At 51.5% G+C, this 22637-nt stretch overlaps 2 protein-coding genes across 5 annotated transcripts in view; both read right to left on the reverse strand.

The window, feature by feature from the left end:
• Positions 1-100: 100 nt before the first annotated feature.
• INPP5K (inositol polyphosphate-5-phosphatase K) lies at positions 101-18605 on the reverse strand. 4 transcript variants are annotated; one of them, XR_011523573.1, is made up of 13 exons: positions 18083-18605; positions 16088-16195; positions 15648-15756; positions 12431-12547; positions 11915-12090; positions 11213-11324; positions 10375-10484; positions 3507-3693; positions 2452-2589; positions 2103-2186; positions 1828-1932; positions 934-1639; positions 101-854 (listed from the first exon to the last, which is right to left on the reverse strand). XR_011523573.1 is itself a non-coding variant. In XM_008514765.2 (12 exons), exons 1-12 carry the CDS (start codon positions 18550-18552, stop codon positions 1580-1582), a joined length of 1776 nt encoding a protein of 591 aa, XP_008512987.2. In that variant the 5' UTR covers positions 18553-18605; the 3' UTR covers positions 101-1579. The 4 variants fall into 4 exon arrangements, 2 of the variants coding, with proteins under 2 accessions (XP_008512987.2, XP_008512989.1); XR_011523574.1 differs by having other exon boundaries at positions 15648-15749; positions 18083-18491; XM_008514765.2 differs by having other exon boundaries at positions 101-1639.
• Positions 18606-19413: 808 nt separating this feature from the next.
• Positions 19414-22637, reverse strand: part of PITPNA (phosphatidylinositol transfer protein alpha) — a 36473-nt gene continuing 33249 nt past the window's right edge. The window contains exon 12 of the mRNA XM_070562906.1: positions 19414-22001. The gene's annotated coding sequence lies outside the window, so the exon portion shown is untranslated. The remainder of the gene's footprint in view (positions 22002-22637) is intronic.

The following is a 22637-nucleotide window of genomic DNA, read 5'->3' on the forward strand; positions in this document are numbered from 1 at the left end:
CTCTAGTCTGGATCTACAGGGCCCTTGTCCTAGAGTCTAGCAAGCACCCATCACCATGTGCCCCCTCTCCCCACCATCATGAAGGAGTCACACGCAAGTGTAAAAGCCATGATTCTAATTATGCCCCAGTGCAACAGACAAAGAACACAGACAGCCATGGCCCTCTAAAGCTAGGGGGACAGTTTTTTGTTTTTGTTTTTTGTTTTGCTGAGGAAGATTCGCCCTGAGCTAACCATCCACTGCCAATCTTCCTCTTTTTGTATGTGAGCCACCACCACAGCATGGCCACCCACTGACAGATGAGTGGTCTAGGTCCACACCTGGGAAGCTAACCTGAGCTGCTGAAGTAGAACATGCCAAACTTAACCACTAGGCCACAGGGGCTGGCCCAGGGCAGTTCTTGATGGTAAACATGGCTCCCTGGGTGGAGTACAGAATGTAGAGCAACTAGAGTGTCCCTCAGTCTCAGGTCGTAGTATGAATGTGAGAGTCACAGAGCAGGCTCCCTGAGGTGTCTTCTCCTGGGAGAACGGCTGTTGAGTCACCGGTAACTGGAGGCGAGTGGTGGGAGTGGGGACAGACAGAGTCCACACAGCACCTGGAGAATGTTCTGTGAAGACCCCCCCGGGCCAGATTCTCCAAAATGTCTTGATTCTGGCTCTGCTCTCTGCCTGCCCCCACCTCTCGGTCCCAGAGCAGTCTACACAGAGGGTAGGTTTCTGGCCAATGACTGCAGGCAAGCAGAGGGGTAGATGAGCTCAACTGGGCAAGAACCACCCTGGAAAAGTCTGTGGCCAGAGCTCCTCTACCACCTGGCCGACCCTTCAGAAGAAGGCAGGTTAGGGGCATGGAGCCTGACCCACCAGCAGAAGTGAACCTGGGTCCAATTCTTTGCTCAGGCCCTGGACTCCCTGGGTCAGACTCCATGGAGGCAAGGGGGTGATGGCAGAAGGACGCTCATCAACCTGTCCACAACCCTACCTAAGAGCCTGGGTGGAGGGATGCTCATCCTGCCCACTTAGTCATATTGCTTCTGCTGAAAGCAAGGGGCCCAGACTCTCTGCCCATCACCCCTAGGGGGACAGGCAACGAGATGCCAAGACTCCTGCAACCCAGTGCTGCTTGTGCCAACCAGTCTATGGAGCCTGTACAAATGTATCTCCCCCTCCTAGGCAGCCTGAGGCCCAGGATGGCGTGACAAGAATGCAGGCCTGTGCCAGATGGGGCATGTGCCTGGCAGGCCTGCTTGGGCGGGACTTGAAGTGCGTGGGGGAAAAAATCAAGAAATGAGATGCAGGCTAGAGGGTCCTTCCCACATCTGGTGGACTATCCCCAGGTCTTCACTGTTGACAAACTACCTGGTTTCACTCACATCTCAGTAACAAAAACCTGTATTTAAGTGGCCGATTCCAAAGATCTGGACTGGAGAGAGCAAAGGAGTGTGCTAGAGCTCCCTCTGGGAGGTGGAGGATACTTGCTCCGTCCTCAGAGAGCTGGGCTGGGTCCCCAGCGCTCCTGGCAGTGGTAGGCAGAGCTGGCTGCCAGCTCTGGCCTCCGCCCTGGATTCACTTATCCCGGCTCAGAACTGTGGTTGGGCTTCATCCAGTAGATCCTCCCCCAAGAAGGAGCGAGGCTGGATCTGCAGGAATAAAACAAGCAGTGAGTGGAAGGGAGAAGAGCAGGTTTTCCTCCGTGCCATCATTCCCATTCCCCAACTGATGCGGTTCCGCCATGCGGGTTGGCTCCTAGGCCTCTGGCCTCAGGGAACCAATGATGGGCTCCAGTCTTCTGTGACACCCTTCCCCTGACCCCACCAGCATCTCCTACCTTGAAGGGTTTGCTTATCCCCACCACAGAATGTAGATTGTTGCTATAATAACAGAGAAGAAACTGATCCTCAGTCTCAGGCATATCACTGATATCGATGTACACCTGGAGGGGGGGATGGACAGGAATGCAGTGAGCTCCATTGCTCTGGGCCCCACTCAGCTCTCAGTAACAAGTTATCCAGCCCTCTGTTCCTTCCAGAAGACAGAGGAGTGCTCAGGCAAGCCCACCTGCTGGAGATGTGGAATATCTATCTCAGAAAGGGAGGCAGGTACCTGGTTCAGCTGGTCACTGAAGGAGACCTGGTTGTCCCTGACCCAGACATAGGACACGTAGTCATTAATGTGGCGCAGCCCCACCTGTGGGAGGGGGGATTGGGCGGTTAATGGTCTTGGAGGATACAGGACCTACAGCAAATCTGAAGGAGAAGATGGTCTCATTCCTAGGGCTGGCCATCATACTGGATGCCCCCTCCCCTTGACTGCCAGCTTCCAGGTGGGCAAGGACCCCTGGGGTGAACGAGGGTGAGTTCTTCAGTCTCTGTGCCTAGCTCCCGTGAGCCCTCAGGATGGATAAACCAGAGGGGTATGGCTGATGGACTCCCTGCCTCACCGGCCACATCACCTTATACAGTCCGATCCAGTCCCAGGCGCTCCTGAGGAACTCTGGGGTCAAGGAGTAGCTGATTAACATGTTGTTCTCCATGGTCCACAGGCCCTCAGGCATCAGGGTGATCAGTGGGGCAGATACCAATGGCTTCAGCTATAAACAAGGGTGGGAAAGGGGCTGAAATTCTATAGCCTCATTCCCTTCTCTGAGATGAATGTCCTTACTGTACCCTTCCAACAGGTTAGGGTCAGTGGTGGGAGGAGGGGCCCCCAGGGGGGTGGGCGCAGAACTCCACTAGGCTGCCCTGAGAAAGAATCAGACCTTGGTTGGTCAGCTGGAAAGAGAAAGGACCAGAGGCTTGTCGGGGGTGGCTGGTCCTGCCACGGAAGATGGGGCTGACAGCCAAGTGAGTGACCAAGCAGAGAGCCAGGTGCGGAGGGGTGAAGGTGGAGGAATGGGGGAGTTGCTGACAGGTTTAAGAAAGAAGCCAGGTAGCTGCTCTCAGGCCACCAGGGTTCCTGACCCAAAGGCCCAAATCCAATTTTGCAGGGGGGTGGGGGTGGGGTGGGGGTGTGGCTCTGATGAGAACAGCTATAGGCGTGTGGAGGAATACAATGGTGTAAAGACAGACAAACCAGCATGAAAAGGTGACGGCTAAGGGTAACCAGCAGCTCAAAGGTCAACACTCCCTTGGTTATTAGATGGCAAGATACAAGGATGGAGGGAGCTCCCTTTTGCAACCTAATCCAGATAGGTTTAGGACAAATAAAAGGAAGTTGTACTTCACTTAGTAGGTAATAAGCATAATGGAACTCATTAGCCCCAAGGGACAGTACCAAGAGGAAATGGAAACCTATTCACAAAGGATCTGAACACATTTTTGACAGACAGAACCATCAACAGCTCCTAAGAAGAGCTGGGATACCTGACCTGGGAGGAAAGGCAATCATGTCCTCCTCCAGGTCTCCCCTGGAGGATCTGCTGACATTAGAATCCAGGGCTACAGGGTTTGGGGATGTGGCCCAGCATGGCTGCTCCTCTGCCAAGCACCACGCAGCCTGGAAGTTCACCTCCAAGTCAAAGGTGCTGGTGACAGGCTTATGGTCACTGATGCTGTACATCATGTGGCTGACGTAGCTCCTCAGAGACAGGGCGAAGTGGGGGGCTGGCAGCCTGGGGGTGTGGGAACTGGCCTGAGGCTGCTGCTTCAACCTCCACAGGATGCGGTCAGTCCATGCAGGCTTGCGTTTTTTCTCACTAGGGGTAGGGGAAGAGGAAGAATGGGAAGAGAAGGGTTGGTAGGAGAGCAGGAAGGTAACCCCACGAGCTTGGTGGAGCCCCTACCACCAGGGTTTGTCAGTGACTGTAAGACCCCTGGCCGAGCTGGATCATGGCACGGCGCAGGCAGGAAGGGGCCTGACAGAACCAAAGGTACTTTGGCCTTTGTCGGACTCAGCCACAGACTCTCAGTCTCGTCTGTATTCTTTTTTTTAATTTTTTTTTTTTTTGAGGAAGATTAGCCCTGAGCTAACATCTGCTGCCAATCCTCCTCTTTTTGCTGAGGAAGACTGGCCCTGAGCTAACATCCATGCCCATCTTCCTCTACTTTATATGTGGGACGCCTGCCACAGCATGGCTTGCCAAGCGGTGCCATGTCCGCACCCGGGATCCGAACCAGTGAACCCCGGGCCGCCAAAGTGGAACGTGCGAACTTAACCGCTGCGCCACCGGGCCAGCCCTCGTCTATATTCTTATGAATCGAATGTGACTCAGAAACATCCCGTTTCAAAGTTTTTCCTCTTTCTTGAACAAGAGCAGCAATAGATCAAAGAAGCTGGGATTTGGATTTTGGAGGTAGATTGGAGCTTGAATTTGGCTCCCGCCAACTAAAGGTGCCACCCTAGGAAAGGGAAGCATTTAGGGAATGCCCACAGCACCCTTCCAGTCGGTACAGTTTATTTCACACTTTACAGGTGGAGAAATTGAGTCCTAGAGGGGAAGTAACTTTTCCTAAGTCACACAGCTACTGAGAGGAGGAGCTAGGATTCAAGGCCAGTCAGCATGGCCACAACAGGCCAATCCCTCTTGGGCTTCAGCTTTCTCATCTGTAAAATGGAGATAATTATAGTAGTTACCTCACACGGTTGCTGAGATGATTAAATGAGATAAAGCACAAAACACGTTTAGCACAGTGCTTGGTATAAAAAAAGCTCTCTGCAGACACTGGCTATTATTCTTTGTTCTCAAGAGTCAGCTGAGACCTCCCACCTGTTCTTCACTTGCCCACTTCTCTGAGGAGCCTGAGAGGCTGTGCAGCCCCCGGAGACAGGAGCGCTTTCCTCCCCTAGGTAACAGTAGGTGCCCCGAGATAGGCAAGTCCCTGACTCCCCACCCAGCCCCACCCAAGCTACCGGGGCACTCAGGCCCCACTCTCCAAACGGAGACCCCTCCCAGTCCTGGAACGAGGAGGACAGCTGCTGTTTCTCCGTTGCTCCCCCTTACTTTTGAATTGACTCAAAGAGTAGTAAAGGCTGGTCACATGATTCCCTACTTTAAAACCTTCAAGGAGTCTTCATTGCCTCCCGAATAAAGCTCAAGTCCCCCAGGTGTGGCTTTCAAGCTGCTCAGGAGTCTGATGCCCCTGTTCTACCTTCTCTCCCCACCACTGCCCCAGACCTGCTCCACCTTGGCCACTCTCTCAAGCCTCTGGACCTTCTCTCTTGCAGTTTTTGCTGCCTGGAACACCCTTCTTCACGGGGAGAGGCCCAATTCCAATGCTGTCTTTGTCATAAAGTCATCCCTGTCCTCTCCTTTCTGCTTCCAAAGCATTCCACACCAGTACATCTGCAATTACGTTATACTGTAGTGTCCTGTTTCTCAGTCGGCATAGCAGTTGGTGTGGAAACTCGGAAGGCAAGGCCTGGCTCCTGGAGTCTCCTGTGTATCCTCAGCATGAAGACAGAACCTGGCACATAGTAGGCATTCAACAACTGCTTGTGAAACCCAAACCAACCAGAAAACCTCAAGCTCAATCTTTCTCCTCAAAAATGTGCGTCTAATCTTAATGTATACAGTTTCATATGTTTATGATCAGTTTGAAATGCTATTTTTGTCTTTTGCTTTATTCAATTACTATTTTAAATAAACATTTCTGACATACTGTTGTCACTTCAACAGCAATTGAGGCAGAATGGTGTCTCAGTGGTGAACTCTGACTCTAGAGTCAGACACCTGTGGGGAAGGTTCTGCCTTGTTAATTAAGAGCTATGTGATTCCGGGTTGGTGACCATGTGGAGATTTGGGGAGTGTCACACCTGGGCAGGACACGGAAGTTCCTCCCCATTTCCCCATACCTTGCCCTATGAATCTCTTCCATTTGCCTGTTCCTGAGTTATATCCTTTTAAAATAAACCAGTAATCTAGTTTAAAAAGAAAAAAAGCCATGTGTCCTTGGGCAAGTGACTTCACACTGCAAGTCTCAGTTTCTTCAATTCTAAGATGAGGTGATAACAGTACTTCAAAGAGCCATTGTGTGAGGATTAAAGAAATTAAGGTGCTTCATGGGAGTGGTCAAGAAGAGGTAACTGGCTAAACCATATCTGCTTGGGGCTCCTTGGGTTGTTTCAACCTTTCACTTTTCTGAGGAGAGTTCTGAGCACATCAGAACGTGGTATTTCCAACCCAGAGAAAACAGACACTGAATCTCTGAACCAACTAGAGCCTAGCATTGCTTAAAACTTGGTGAAGAACCACATGAAAGTACCACTCTCCATTGCAAAGCATCCCCCCTCCCCAACTTCCCTATTATGGTTAAGAGCCCATACTTGCTGTGGCGTCAGGATCTTCCCCAAGTCCTGGCCACAGCCTGTCTCTCCTTCCTCCTCAGTACCTCTCAGCCTGTCTCCCTTTCCTCCTTTTCCCTGGCCTGGTCCAGGCTCATCACTGGGCACCTGTACTGTTCATTCTTTCAACAAGATTTACTAAGCCCTTATATGCTTGGCAGTTGGGGATCTGATAAAAGGGATTGACAAGGTCCTCGAGGAGCCTGTTTGACAAAGACAAGAAATAAGCAAAATAAATGTGTACAAATTAAATATTACATATATTTCCCTAGTTCTCCATTTCTGATAATAACAACAGATAAACATGGGGTCCTTCTGTGCATTAGGCACTGCGACAGGTGTTTCATAGATTGTTCTAATCCTTCCAACACTGCAAGGATGTTACAGGTCACATTTTTCTCCTTCTACAGGATATAGAGAGGTCACCCAGTGCAGGTGGAAGCTGGATGCTTCGCCAGGTCTGCCGACTAGGAGGTCCACATTCCAACCACTGCACTCCACTGTCTCCTCCAGCTTTCCCTGTGGCTAACTCCCAGCAGCGAGAACTGTCTTACAGTGTGTGTTACCACAATGGAGCCTCACTAATGCTTTCTGGCTGAATAATTGTGACAGTAGAAGAATTGCTTCTGGAGATTAGTATGTCTCTACTTTCAAAAAATTAAAACCAAGTAGCACTGCAAGATTCTCTTGGCTTAAGAGCCTAGAAAACGGAGGCATTACTGACCCACAAGTAGTGATGTGTTCTATTCCTGGGTCTGAAAGCACTTTTCCCCTTTGCTCCCTGTAGATGGCTTCTAAGTGTCTCATTGAACTCTGGACACAGGTCTTGACTGGATTGATCATAGTATCCTCTGCTCACTGCCTAGCAGAGAGGTTGACTGGGTTCATGTGGACTGTAACAAAACCCTATTGCAATCCTGACTTTAACAGGATTTCCCGCCCTCAGCCCTTTCACTCGCCCCTGTAATGGAGCTGACCTCGTTTCTTATTACCTCTTGGCTCAGGGATGCTGCTGCAGCCTGGCAAAGCCGCGTACCGTGCCCTGCAACAACTCACTCACAGTCACTTTGTAGAGCTGGGTCAGGCTCCACTCAAGGTGCCTCTTGTCAGTGCTGCTGACTATCGGAATGCCTGTCCTTTCTGCCAAACTCTGCTGCCTCCTTGACAACTCTCACTGACTCCTCCAGGCCTCAGCGGCCCACCTCCTTACCATTTGCTTTAACCTCCTTTGGTACTTCCACACAGCCTTCTGGGATCTTCTATTAGCCAACTCCTGAACTTGATAGTGTGTAGATCTCTTGCTATGGGTGGGTGCCTCTACTACATTGGCTGTTCCTTAAATACCATGTCTTTTCCTTTTGTCCTCTCAGGCTCTCAATTCAAACACATGCCAGGCACAATGCTACATAGCAGGGATGGTCATCAATCAGATCCACTCTCTGTGCTTCGGGCATTCAGAGTATAGCAAGAAAGGCACCCTGTGTCTTAAATGCAACACTGAAAGCATGGTGTGTGCAAGGCTTACAGGCAGCATAAGGGTAGGAGAGAACTCTCAGAGAGGCGGAGGAGGGTCAGGGAAGGCTTTCTAGTAGAGATGTCTGAACTGGGTCTTCAAGGATGAATAACAGTCTGATTAGGCAGGAATGTTTCTGCTCCCTACGTGTGGCTCAGGCCCTGCCCACTGCAGGCACTCCCAGCTACCTCAGGACCATGGCCCCAGAGGGAATATTTCAGTTACGATGTCCCCCTGTAACGTCCCCTGCTCCTGTCCAGAGATTCCTTCGTTTCCTGGGCTCCAGGCAAGGGGAAGCGCATGGGTCTGGAGTCACACAGGCTTGAGTTCAAGTTCTTGCTCTATCACTTACTCTGTTACAACCTTACTTAGATGTTCCAAGACTCAGTTTCCTTTTTTGCTAAAAAGTCAATAACAACAGTGTCTACCTAATACAGGTATGATATGAATTAAGTGATGCAGGCAAAGCCCTCTGCACAATGCCTGGCACATGCTAAGTGCTCAGTAAGGTCAATCACAATGTGGATACCTATCATGTGTAAATAAGTATCTGCCTCCTTTTTTTTTTGAGGAAGATTAGCCCTGAGCTAACTACTGCCAATCCTCCTCTCTTTGCTGAGGAAGACTGGCCCTGAGCTAACATCCATGCCCATCTTCCTCTACTTTATACGTGGGACGCCTACCACAGCATGGCTTTTGCTAAGTGGTGCCATGCCTGCACCCGGGATCCGAACCGGTGAACCCCAGGCCGCCGAGAAGTGGACCATGTGCACTTAACCGCTGCGCCACCAGGCCAGCCCTGCCTCCTCATCAAGCTTTTGCTATTCCAATCCTGCCTTCGTTTTTGCTGCTGCTGACAAGACTGGCTGTGAATTCGGAGGCACTGTGGGTGAGGGGAAAGCGTCGTGGGCCACAGGGTCCAGAAGGTCAGGTCTGAGCGCCAGCTCAGCTATCTGCAGCTGAGCCATGCGGGGAAGTGCTTTAACATCTCTGAGCCTCTTTCTACCCAATCTCAGTCCCTGCAAACTCCAGCCTGGACTCAGCTGTTTGCAATGACTTCCAGTCTCCTGGTAGTTTCTGTACGGTACCTGGGGTTGGGGACAAAGGGACACCTGGCCACACGGCCTGAAAGCGGCTCTCTTCCTGTTGGCAAGTGAGGTTTTGAAGTCAATTGGTAGAGGGTCCCAGCCCCCAAGGCCCCAGCCTGTCCCACTGAGGCCTTATAATTTCCCTGATGACTCTCATTTCCAATGGATGGCTGGGGAGATGGCATGTCTCCCTGCAGCCATGGACCCAAGCCAGCTGGTCAGCTGGAGGCTGCCCTCTTACCTCCTTTTTGGCTTGTTTTGCTGCCCAGGCTGGACCCTGTTTCCAGTGTTCATGGCCTCTTCTTGTGTGCACTGCCCTGACCATGACCCCACTCCGTCTTGCTCCATACTCCTGAGATGGCTTACCCTCTCCCCCTTCCTTGGCAGGCACACTGGGGCTCTGCCATACCACTTCCACTGGGCTAGCAGTTCTACCTCTCATCCTGGCCTGGCTCTGGAGATGTCTGTTCCCCCTCTAAATCCCAGGGGCTGGGGCTGCCCTCGAGGCACCTCCTACATCCTCCTAAGACAGTCCCGCTAGGAGGAATAAATGAAGGAGCTGCTCCAGGTGAAACAAAAAGCCCTGTTACATGTAAGGCGTTCTTTTTTTCTTTAAAGGGATAAGGATCCTTGCTCTAAATTGGGCTAGGGAGCTTCTGCCAGACCTGTTTTTGCTCCTCTGCCTAAGCCTAAGGTTTTGGTGGTTACCTGGCCCCTTCTCAGCTTCTTAGAAAGGTTTTCAGTAAAACTACCACCTGAAGACTAAAACTAACAACAGCAGTTATCCCAGTGCTTCCTGGGGCCAGGCACTGGGCTAAGCACATGCAAGCTCTCCTGCAATCCTTAACCCCATGAAGTGGGTACTGTTATCACTCCCATTTTACAGATGACAAAATTGAGTTTTAAATACCTTGTCCAAGGTCATGCAGCTGATGAGGGGCAGAGCTGTGCTTCTAACTACTACATGCACTGTCTCTCTACTGTTCCCCATGAAATTCTCCGTTGACAACTAACTACTTCATCTTCCTAAATAGTACCTGACCCACTCACAGCTGGGGCAGGGGGTACGAGTAACTGGCTGAGCCAAGCTTTCTGCCCCGGTCTAGGAAGGACCAGAGGCCCTGGGGAGTGGGGGCAGGGGTTCCCAGAATGCTGAAGTGCAGTCCCTCCCAAGTCAGGAATCAGCTGCCTCCCTTCTCTCCTCTGGCCCTACCTGCCCCATTCCCCACTGCCCATCCTTGCCAGTGTCGCCTCCCGCTCCTGCTCCAAGGATAATCTGGGACAGCTCCCATAGTCAGTGCCTCATGACGGGGGCGGAGGCGCCACTCCTGAGATGGCTGGATTTATTCCTGCTTCCCTAACACTTCTATTCTGAGGCAGCTCCCACTGCTACTGGGGCCAGCACAATTTGACTTCCTCTTGGCGCCCACTTCCTCCTCACAAGGTAATTCCAGATCCGCAGCAGGCTGATCCTCTTCTGGTGGAGCCCCCTCACCTGGTGTCATAGTTGTCGGAGTTCTTATCAAACTTGTAAGTGGGCGGGAAGAGCAGGGGGCCCTCCTGGAACTGCCGGAGCAGCGGGTCGTGTCTCTTGGCAATGCTGAGCTGTAGAGAAAGGCACAGTCCCATCTCCCAATAGTCATGACCCAATGGCCCAGCACCACACTCCATTCAAGGGATCAGCACATGCCATCACGGCAGGGTAAGAGTCAAGCAACACCACCTCACTTCTTCACTGCCTCACTGGCAACCTCAGCCCCTCCCCGTCGCCCCCCGCCCCCTCAGGAGAGCAGCTGAATCCTTTTGCAAACATTAACCCATAGTTTGGGGACAGGGTCGGGGCAGGGGGTAACTGCCTGCCATTTCCCAGTCCTTGGACTATAGGGACTAGGCTTCGAATTCCATTTCTCTGGGAGCCCCTAGCAGACATGTATCACAGGGGAAGCTGGGGTAGCCAGGGTCCCCCAAAGGGGTTGTAGCTCATCCTCCAGGAGGCAAGCATGCCTGGGGATGGGAAAGACAACAGGGATACAAGAGGTTTGGTGTGCAGTGCAGGGCCACGGCAGGCCAAAGCCCTTCCTGTTCCCTGTTCTAGCGCATACCCAGCAGCCGTACCCTAGCTCCTCCAGGTGAAGACCATGCCAACAGAACTGGTTGCCCCACCCCCAGCTGCAAAGCCCTGTTAGCTTCCTCCCTGCCTGGGAACAGGGACTTTGGAGGCCTGGGAGAGGAGAACAGGTGCTAGGGAACCGGAGCAACACTCCCCACATTTCACGTTGGACCTCCACCAACAGGCTCAGATCACCCCTCTGGACCCTCCCCTCACTTGATACCTGATCCTTCTCCCACAGGTCACTGTAGTATCGATATTTTATGGATTCCCGAACAAAGTGCAACCCAAAGTCCTCGATCCGAAAGTTCATGTCTCCAAACCAGAGAATGAGGCTTTAGAAAGAAAGGAAGGGAGCCTGAGGGTTTGGGATGAGGTCAGAGATGGGAGGAGCAACAGGTGGCTCAGGCCTGCTCATTCCAGGGGCTGCTGGAACAGAAGCTCGAGGGGGCAGGTAAGAAGCCAGATACTGGGACAGGATCAGGTGAAGACAAGGGCATGGGTCCAATGGGACTGTTCTCATGGCCTCTCCTTGACCGTTTAAGCCAAAGAGACCAGCCCCGAGGGGCAAGTGGCAAATACAGAACAGGCTCTAGCCCTCCCTTCCTCCCTCTCTCTCAACTGATCACCAGGCAAGGCTGAGAACTAGCCTTTCGGACCTCAGGAACCACAGGGTTCTTGACCTGGGATGTTCCGAAGTGTCCAGGGTTTCTAGGCAGGACAGAGGGACTGGGGAAAGGGTCCCAGACCTCAGGCAGGCAAAGCTGACTAGGCAAGCAGCTGGGGCATCAGGAAAGAGGCTGGGAAGGGTGGGACATGGAGCACAAACTGCCTCTGTCTGGGGAACACAGAACGGGCAGGGGACGCTAGCCTGGGCTGGTGCTGGGGAGAGGGCAGGGGCAGCAGTCCACAACTGCACGCTCACTCATGGTCCAGGATATTGGGGATATCATGTCCCTCAAAATTCTGCATCTCTAGGATCCGGTCAAAGTGCTCCAGGCGCTGGTCATTGTTGTCCATGTGGGGTGGCAGGTGGCAGTTGATGATGCTGACATAGTAGCCGTAAAGCTTCAGGCAGATGTCGACACCCCCTTTGTTCCCCTGGTAGGATAGATGGGCAGAAGGGTGGGACACAACTCTCTTTTCCCCTCCTAGGCCTGAGGGGAGATGGCCTCACCTCGCGCAGAATCTCCCAGGGCCAGACACTCAGCTCCCCAGAGTGACCTCTCCATCTACAGCTGAGCTCACCCAGCTTGAGGTCTCAGGGATGCTAAGCCCTCCTGAGGCAGGAGAGTGGGTATGCAGGACACTGGCCTAGACAGAGTGCCTAGATTCATTTCACCCCCTTTTTCATTTCTCCAGCTCTAAAGCCCCCATTCCTTTCCAGCCCAGTGACAGGAGGCCTCCCAGCTCATGACCCAGACAACAGCTCAGTCCTTACCCAGTAACCAAAAAGGCCAGTAGGGGTGGATTTAGTAGAGAGAATCTGGATAAAGGGCAAATGCTGAAGCTTGGCAAAGACCAGTAAGAGGAGCCCCTGCATGCGGACACTGGAGACCTGCAGGACAGGGGGGCAATGGTCATTCATTTCCCTGCACAGGCCGTGTGTGTCCCTGCCAGGCCCTGTGCTAGGGGTTCTAGAGAGCCCTGAGCCACAGAGATGCCCTACCCAAGGGTGTATGTTATCTCAGTTCAAGTGTCAGAGTTTTATTCCCTTTAGCTGCCAAGTGATGCATTCTGGGAGCTGTGCAAGTTTGTTTCTGTTCCTGGGCGTGGGGATGGAGGGCAGTGAATCAAGAACGCCAGGGCACCCTGCCACCAGGAGGGCATCAACTCTTCAGTCCCAGCCCCATGCATGCCAGGTGCTCCTCTCACCAATGCCCTCTTGAGGTTCTATGGTTACTCTAGGCTGCCATCCCCACGGGCCAGGGCCTCAAAGAGGAATGCTGCTATACAGGATAGTGGCTAAAGGCACTGGTTTTCAAGTTAGCCAGACCTGAGTTCAAATTCTGGCTCTGGTTCTTAGTATTTGATATTGGGCAAGTCTCTCCGTCTATTTTCTCATTGATAAAGTAGGACTCTATCTCATAGATGCTGGAAGGATTAACTGTCAGCTATTATTTTTTGGTTTAAGGATTTTTAAAAGTAAATGCAGGAAAGGAACATGAGAGAGGCTTCTAGGGTGCTGGAAATAGTCTGTATCTTGATTTGACTGGTGGTAACGTGGGTGTATATACATATAAAAATCCCTCAAACTATACACTTAATTTCTGCATACGTTATACTTTAGTGAAAAAAAATTATGAAAATGCTCCTGTAAAATAATTATAGACTGCAGGCAGTTGGATGTCCCTGAAGGCAACACACTGGGGATGAGAGTGAGTTCAGAGGACATGTGTTCCCAGGTTGGGGAGAATAGCTACCTACCATCTACTGAAGTGCTTCAGATTGCATTTAATCTTCACACCAATCCTCTAAGGAAGCACTGTCCCTGTTTTGCAGATGGACTGAGGCTCAAGGAGACTAAGGAACCAGTAAAACTACCTGGATAACGTCAAAGGACCAGGACTGCCAAAAGCCCTGCTCTCCGCGGCCACAGAGGTAGGGTGGGAATCAGCTTCAGGCTGTCTACACACACCACCAGAGTAGCTGTTTCCGGAGCATGAGGTGCAGAGGCCAAGGAGGAAATCCCCGGGTGGGGAGCATGTACTGGGGCCTTCCAGGAATTATGAAACTTGATCCCGCAGGCCAGGAGCTCTGGCACAGTGGAGGAGTCAAAGCAGGGGGAACCCCAAGCCCAGGACTGAGAGAGGGAGGCGTGAGAACCTGGGGTTGGGCAGAGGTTGCTACAAATGTGTCTCCAGCCCCACTCTCCACCCTCAGTCTTGGCCACGCCCCTTCATATGCATATGACAAGAGAAGTTGGGGAAGGGCTGGACTATGAGGGACTGACTCTCAGGGAACTGATAAAGATTTAGGAAGAGTTTCAAGCTTAATCCTAACCCACAGAGCAGGTTTGGGCCACTGGGCTCCACCAATAGTCTACTTTGTGAAGGAGTAGGGAAGTAGAGGGGCAGGGAGGATGGGGGTGGGGGTAGGGCAGGAAAGCCTGAGATTGGGAGAATGGGTGGGGCTGTGGGGAAAGGCAGGAGACTTGCAGGGGAAGTTCTGGTTGGAGGAAATGAAGTGGGAGGAGCTAAGGAATGGACTAGGGGGAGGCAGCTGGGGAGCCTTGGAGCTGGCACAGCGGGTCAGCCCCAGGCCTCTCAATCTATGGCTGGCAAATTCCCACGCAAGGCACAGGCTGCAAGCAGGGCTCACTCCTCCACCTCAATTTTTGGCTTGGGGAAGAGGGTCACCTGCTTTGGGTGCTGGGCCCTCAGGTTGGCCTCCCAACCTTGGGAGGCTGCATGGGCAGAATGCGTTGTGTCCATGCCACAAGCTGAGCTAATTTCCTTGGCTCAACTCCACTCTAGCAATCCCTTGCCAGTTAGCCGAGGTACAAGGAGGCCTCCAGTCTTGGGAAGGGAGTGGGTGGTGAGAGAGAAGTGGTTCTGCCCTCCAAGAAGAGCTAGCTCCAAGTGTACAGGAAGATGCCCAAGTATGATCTGGTGGGAGCCAACGGCTTGGTGGCTGGCATTTTCTAGCCTCAGCAGCAGGACCAAATCTTGTACTCCCTCCTCCCTGGCTCTGCCCTCCTCAGGAGTAGTCACAGTTCTTGCCTCAGCACCCTTAGACAAACTAGGGTAACAGAATTAATTCTGAAGAAATTCAGTCACCCAGGGAAGGGAACAGAGGAATTCTGCTATTTCCTGGAAGCACTGTACTAGGTGCTTTAAATGGGAGTGTTTCATCCCTCAGCTCTGTAGGGCAGAAAGGCAAGATCCAGCAATCTAGAGCCTTCTTGTGGATTCTCCTATAGTCTAAAGATTCCCCAAAGAATACTGGCCCTTCAGACTGAGAACCCTTTTCCTCCACACTTATCTCCCTTCTCCTAACTTCCAGGTACCTGAAAATTTGAGGTGCATGTCCCCTATGATCAGAGGATACTCCCTGATACCAGCGGGCTAGCAATGGGATACCTGTCAGCCTTACAGCTCACCAGTATAGCAATAAAGGATAGTAGTTAAGAACATGGGTTATAAAGTTTGAAAGATCTGAATTCAAATCCCAGATAGCCTGTGTAACCTCTGAGTGTTGATTTTATCTGTAAAATACCCATATTTCAAGAGAGTTAAGATTTTTAAATAATGTATGTAAAGAGCTAATGTATAATGATTAACACCAAGTAGGCACTCGATAAATGGTAGCAATTATTATTACACTCAGAGATTTCAGGTTGGGTGTGTGAGTAGAGATTAGAGGCCGAGGGTGGGGTAGGCACCGAGGTTTCAATATGCCCTGCGGCACCTCCTCAGGAATTGTCCCAACCTGAACAATATCAAGGCGTTAAACTAACCCCTCTGGTCCCAGCTCAGCTCCAGCTACCTTGGAAAGACACAAGGCGGGCAGGAGCTCCAGGGAGCCAGATGCAACTGAGGTTTAGGCTTTTAAATGAACAGCAAGCAGCATGAAAGCCTGAGTGGGAGACCAAAGACTAAGGAATGGCGACAAGAGGTGAGACACATTTCCCAATCGCCCACGAACTTGTAAGTTACCTTGATGAAGCTCAGAGGGGAAAGCACATCCATGAAGAAACTGCTCCATGGGTCTTCAAAGGCAGTGTCAGAAAGGAAGCTCATGATCCCAGAGTTCATTTCCTGCAAACTGCCCATCCCAGGTCAGAGGCTCTCCCCCTGGCCTGGAGGGTACTGCCCCCACCACACACATTTAGCACCGCCCTCAGCAGACTTTCACTTCTTGGGTTTTCATGATCACAAGCTCTCCCTCCCCTAGCTGTTGAGTGCCAACCCCTTGTCATTGCTGACCCAGGACAAGAGACACCAACTGGCCCTGATGCAGGCTGAAAGCTCCTAGCCTTCAGACTCCAGAGTGAGGGAGTACAGGTTACAGGGGTTCCCCAGGGGGACAACTTGGGACTGGTCAGGCTTACCTGATCTCAGATATAGGGATGGGTGAAGGCCCTGCAGACACCTACCCAATGATATACATGTCCAGATTCACGCTCTGGTTGTTCAGCTGCAGCAGATCACTGAGGTCTAGAGGGGGTGCTGCAGAGGCCACGTTCCATGTCACAACATGCATGCTGTGGAAGGGATGCAAAGGTAGGTCGTGGAGGAAGAGGGATAAGACCTTGTCCAGGTAATGGACAGCGGTCTAGGTCTGCTAATGGCTGCACCACAATCCACTGCGATCCTAATGGGAAATGCGAGTTTCTGCATCTGGTGGTGGGAATAGGAACACTGAACTACAAGCCCTTCATCTTTACCTGTGTCCTCTGAAGCAGGACATTCCCACCCTGGATTGGCTCCTCTACGCAAGCCCACAGCTGCCCATAGCTGGCAGCACTGGTGCAGCTGACACTAGGACAGCTGCCAAAGTGGGCCCAAAGGTTTCAGGATCAGGCAAGGGAAAGGGTGGGGATGGGATGGATAGTCAGGAATTTCTTAATTCTACCAGCCATTCACATCTCAGCTATCATCTATGGCTCTGTCAGCAATTTCCCACCCCCAACCCCTCAACTCACGGGTTCCTAAGACCACCAGAAAGATTCTAGAGGTTCAGTTTTCACCTTGTGAGAGGCCTCAGCACTACAAGACAGGAGAATTTAAAAAATAACAGAGATAGCACCACCACATTCCCTTCCTCACTCCTGCCTAGCAGATCCCTGGAGCACAACAAATTCTGTCAAGCATTTCAGAGAGCCTAAAGAGAAGATTCTAAACCACAGGTTTCTTAACAGCTCTCTCAAGAGTCTATCGCCTTTTGGGAAAAGGCATCAGTTGGATAACATCCTCCACCTTGGCCTCACATAAGCCCCTAGGGAAGCAAGAGAACTAGACCGCAGCTCTCAATAACACTGGATCCCGTCAGAGGCTCAGGGGAAGGAGAGACTTGCACATCTATTCAATTGAATAGTTACAGCAAGACTCCAAGGAAGCCCCAGACTGTGCTGCATACAGAGCAGGCAGGGGCTACAAACACTGCAAAGACCAAGAACAGCCACCAAGCCTCCAGTGAGTCCTGGGTTCACCATGAGGTGGAGGACTTGAAGCAGCGGAAGATCTAGAATGGGAAAGTGTATAGGGGGCTGGAGAGGTAAGAGAAAAGGGCAGGATGTCCCAAAACATCTCTTCTCTGCCAGACCCTGTTCTTAGAGGTCCCTGCTCTAAAAAGCACAATTTGAAGAAATTCTTGGCCAGCTTAAAGCAACTTCCTGCCTCTCCCTATGAACATCAACAAAATACAAAAACCACCTTCCCAGGCACTCAGCCAGAGATTCTGTGCTTCGTTTGTTTACGATCTCCCCCTGCTGTCCAACAGAGGATTAAGGAAGGCAGCCCTTTTACTCCAAAGCTCCTTGTTTTCCCAGAGAATTGCTCTAAGCGGATGGAGAGCAAAAGTCGGGATGTCTTGCCCTCACTCTCAGGTCCGACGATTAGCAGCAAATCCTCGCATCGTGACCTGCACTAAGTTTGCGATTAGCATTGTTCCTCATTAAAGAGCAAGCATGGGACCAGGCTATATCACTTCACTAAAGGATCTTATCTAAATCTGATTTCGGATTTCAGGAGGTTACAACGGGATCAGGCAGATCTCATGATGTATGTGCTGATCAAAAGAACAAGATTTCTACTCTAAAGCTGAGGACAGAATGCTCTGTTACGTCTTTGACTTCAAACAGCCCAACACTGTTGCCTCCTCCAGAAGCCATCTGAGACACCTGCTTGGGGCGCCCAAGTGGGAATGAGCTCGGTGGCCTGAGTTTAGAGGGGGCGCGGGGCTCGGGCCCAACACAGCCGCTCGACACTGGCCTGGGAGCACTTAGGAGGGCCTCCGAACTAGCAGCAGCCCTGGAGGCCCGGTCCCTTCTCTCCCAATCTGGTTCTGCCCCCGATCCGCAGCCCCAACTGGGTCAGAGGCAGTGGTCCCGCCTGGGGCGGGCTGGCCCGCCCGCAGCTGCCCTCCTCACCTGAGCTGGCTGACTCTCGGCTCGGTCGGCTTCCGTGGGCTCACGGCCTCCATCATCCCCACGCGGTGACCCGGCCGGCTCCCCGCCCCAGCCAGTCCGGCCCGATGAATCCCGGTCAGGCAGCAGGTCCCGGTCAGCTCACGCTCGCCGGCTTGTTTTTCTTCCGGATTCTGACCCTCCGCCTCGGCCTCCGTCAGAGGCGGGGCTGAGCACACGGAGTGCCCTGGGTGGTGCGCCCGGGGAAGAGGCGGGACTCTCCCACGAGCGCGAAGCGGCGAAAGGCTGAGAGGAAAGGGGCTCAGGGAACCCGGGACGTCAGGGAGGCGTGTCTTCGCGTCACCAGAACCCCGACGCAACAGCCGCCCCACCCGGCGCCTCGGCCTCCCCCGCGGCTCCCAGGCTGCCCGGCGCGAGGCCGGCCGGGAGGGGCCGACTTCCGGCGGAAGCCGCCGCCACGCCCTCGCGGGCATACGCGGTCCGCCTCAGCACTGTCGTCTCACGCCTGCCGGGCCCGAGGTTTCTGCCCTCTGCGCTGTCTCCCTCCAGCGCCCCAACACCCAGCGGCCCAAAGCGGGGGCTTGGGGGTGGCTGTGGCAGTCCAGGCCGTTGTCCTGCCTCTAATCCAGTTTCTTTTCCCTCAACTGCAGGTGATCTCTCTCGTGTTGGCCATTGCGCGCCTCCATTCTTAGTTCTTCCCCTCGCCCACTTTCAAGTGTTTTTCGCTATTCAGACTCATTCAGACTATTTCATATTGGACGTTTGGAGGTTCCCGGACTCTTAGAAAATTAGCCGTCAATGAATGAAAAATAAGTCACTGCCTCTATTTTACTACCAAACATGAAATGAAGATTATTTACTTTGCCAAAGATTAACTACTTCTTTCAAATCACTGGTTCTTAATCTTTTTTTGGCGAGGGTTGGGAGGATGCATGGGATTCCTTTGAGGATTTGATGAGAGCCATGACTCTCCCCAGAAAAATGCACACACAATTCTACAAACAAGCTTCACGAGGGTCTCAGACCCAGAAGCCGGTAAGAATGCCTATTTTGAAGGTTTTGTGGAGATGTGAAGGGGAGGGGAGACGAAGGCGAAAAGGAAATACTGCCAGTACAAAATGGCCAAATTACTTTCAGATACATGATGTTTGCCTAAGTAAAATGACAAGGTGATGTTCTAATTTACGGAAATCCACCTGCAAAATTTTTCAGAGATATTTTACACATTCCCCTAATCCTTCCCTGGTAAAATGGGGGACATCAGCAAGAGTTTGAGGATATCTAAGTTGTAAAATGGATATAAGGACATCACCAATAAGCTGGACTCCAGAAAGCTCTGTCTAGGATTTTATTAGACTGCTTTTTTCCCCAATATACCTGTATTGGAAGATTGAGACAAAAAGGCACAAACTCACATTAAATAAACAAGGTAATCTAATCAATTCTACAAAGTGTATTTTGTAAAAGAAGTAGCACTAGGAACCAACCAAAATAAGTCAGGGAGTCCCAGCAGGGACTGTAAGAGAACTTGGGAAGATATACACGTGCCCCCAATACTGACCCTGTCCCTGACCCCTCTCCTTGAGAAGGCCAGAGCCCAGCACCCCTCCTGCAGAGGCACTGCTGCTTCCAACTGGGACCATGACCCTGGAAATCTAACGGAAGCAGCTGGTCTGAAGGGGTGTGGCACACCCTCAGGTACTACCCCTGGAGCTGAGCCTTTCATCATAAGCCTCTCCGAGTGCTAGTCAGTTTGGGGGGTGGGTGAGGAGGGTAGGTGAGTACTTAAAAGAAGCCAACACCGTTGCCCAGCAGCAACACTATCCATGGGTATGGAATAGACCAGGGACATCCCTCCTTATGTTTATGTGAGCTCGAGCCCCAGATCCAGCTGACCTAAGGCAATTCTAGCTCAGCTTATGTGGATGCTTTCAAACTGAGGCAACAGGTGGAGGTGGGAGGAGCCGCAGAAAAGGCAGATAAAGAACGAGCCCCCACTAGAGCTGCAGTGATATGTGTGGATCTCAGAGAAGAGCTGAAGGAAGGAGACTAACATCTATTGACCCCCAAACCACATAAACAACTGTCTGCTTAGAATATCACCATTTGTTCCTCCCAGGATAACCCACAACTGGACTTCAGTTGATGAATGAAGAAGGGAAAGCTTTAAGCACAAATATAATTATAGCTAATACAGAGCTTGTAGGAAAACATTTACATTTTTCTCCAGTAGGAATGCCTCCTCAACTTTCTCAGTCAAATAAAGGCTACTAGCAGTTGGGATGCTAATAACCATCTGAACTGCCCCAGATCCATTACTATGGACCTCACAAGGTGAGGAGACTGAAAGGAGCGTAACAGGACATCTCCTGGTCCCAAAGGGGCCTCAGTGAAGGTCGGAGCTAACCACCTGAGGGGTCTGAGTCTGTCCACTCTTGCCCCAGGAGGGCCACAGGGAAGCATCCATTAGGATGTCACACTGTGAGACACTCCCTTATTGCACTTAGAAATGAGTAAGGCAAAACAAACTGACAAAAACATAAGGAAAAATTCTCCCATCCTATTTCTCACTCCCCTAACAGAGATTTGGTCTCTTCATTAGCAGTTGCACCCAGGCTGGCGTGGGCTTGGATCACTGCACACTCAGCCAGTACACTTCACAAGGTTTGGGAAATGTCAGATGACACCACAGCTATCTCATATTTTCCCACCATGAAGGCATACTCGGGTTCTGCCAGGTCATAGGAAACTATGAAGTACTCAGCTGCTTCTATTCCCCCGGAGCCTGGACCCTCACTGGCCCAATCTGGTACAGTTCTGCACTACGATCACTAATTGCTTTTGATTGTCCAGGACAGAACCCAGCATGGGGGCAGGACAAGCTGATTTCTTGATCCCCACATTCCTTTAGCAACTGGAGACAAGAGGGAACATGTTCTGCTGGGAAGAAGCTTTTTGCATGCTCATTTTGTGCAGCATGAAAAGATCAGGACTCTTGTGTCCTGACCAGCCTCAAAGACAGAGGACAGGAATCTCAGAAAGCACAGAGAAGAGAGGATTATTGCTGAGTGGCAGCACCAGCCCAAAAGGGAAGAGGAGCATGGACATACAGAGCTCCTTGGGGGGGCAGACTAATTATATCGGGCAGAATCAATTCTAAGGGCCACACTGGACAGGTCTCTCCAGGTGGAAAGTTGACCCGGGCATATTATGGACTTTGCAGAGATTGAGACAGAATGGGCAACAGGAGGGCCGAGAAGCCATAGGTGTTTCTAAGAATAGTGACCAGAGATGCAATGGCTGGGGCAGGGGTTATTCGTATTTGTTAAATTTTCAAATGTGGGTGGTAGGTACATCCTTGGTGCCCAGGGCACTCTAACAATGAGTTACTGGGAGCAGAGGTCAGAGTTATGAAGCCATGTTGCTATTCTGTGGAACTGGGGGAAAAAATTCTGTATTTCTAACTCATCCCCTCTCCCCAGGTGAGCACTCAAAATTGCAAAGATCTGCCCAGGAAGCAAAATACCTCAGTTTATCCCAAGGTTGAAAACAAACAAACTTAAATCATTTAAATCACCACATCACAAAAGGCAGCTATTTTGAAAGACTAAAAATGTCACTTGGAAATAAAGGGGTGGGGGCACACAGAAATGGGTTGAGGACACAATGGTTGGAGAGGGAGGAGCTGTAAATACAGCAACCTACACGCCACATATCTCAGAGGAGCAGGCTCCTGCACACATGGGCTTCGTAATACCAGACGGTCTATTTGTTCACAATATTAAAGGGTATCTAGAATTAGCTACAGTAAGGGATCGAAAGTTGCCTGAAGAATGGGCACAGAAAGGCTGCGTCTGAAGATGGCCTGTCACTCGGGAGGGTGGAGCTGCTGGGCCTTCCTGTTGACCACTGTCTTGCAAAACTGGAAGAGAAATACAATTATTAAGGAAGGAACAGAGGAAAATAGAAACACTATAAATCATGACTATTGATAGAGGAATTTCAAAAGGAGGAAGGATGCCAGTCAGAGTGGCGGGGGCAGAGGGGAAGAGAGGAAGCTAAGGTCCAAGCAGTGACTGAGAAGCTGGCATTGCAACAATCCACTAATCCTACCGTTTTATCCCCCAGAAGTTCCCTCAAGCACCAGGGGCAGGGAGAGCGAGGAGAGGTTTGCACCGCTGAGGGTGAGACCTCAGCCCTCCTTAGCCTCTCAGCGCTGGAGGACAGCCAGTTTTTATTTGATAAAATAATTTTCTCTCGGAGCCTGATAGGGAGCAGGGCCAGGTTTTTCATTGACCAAGCCCCCACTGAGCTGCAGGAAGAACAGCAAGTCTGCAGGTGTTCAGGGCACTGGGAGCTAAAAGAAAGAAGGGGCTTAGGGAAGAATAACAATCTGAAACACAGGACATCCCATCCTGGTCCTATGACCTGGGCAGAAATACTCTCCAAGCATCTGAAAGATGCTGCCTCTGATGGGGACAGCTACTTAGTATGGGGTCAGGGGATATAAAGAGGAAGGAAATGAAGCACCAGACATGACAATGAACACTAGGAAAAG

The sequence above is a fragment of the Equus przewalskii genome, chromosome 10 (genome assembly GCF_037783145.1).
Source record: "Equus przewalskii isolate Varuska chromosome 10, EquPr2, whole genome shotgun sequence".
In the NCBI taxonomy this organism is placed as follows: Eukaryota; Metazoa; Chordata; class Mammalia; order Perissodactyla; family Equidae; genus Equus; species Equus przewalskii.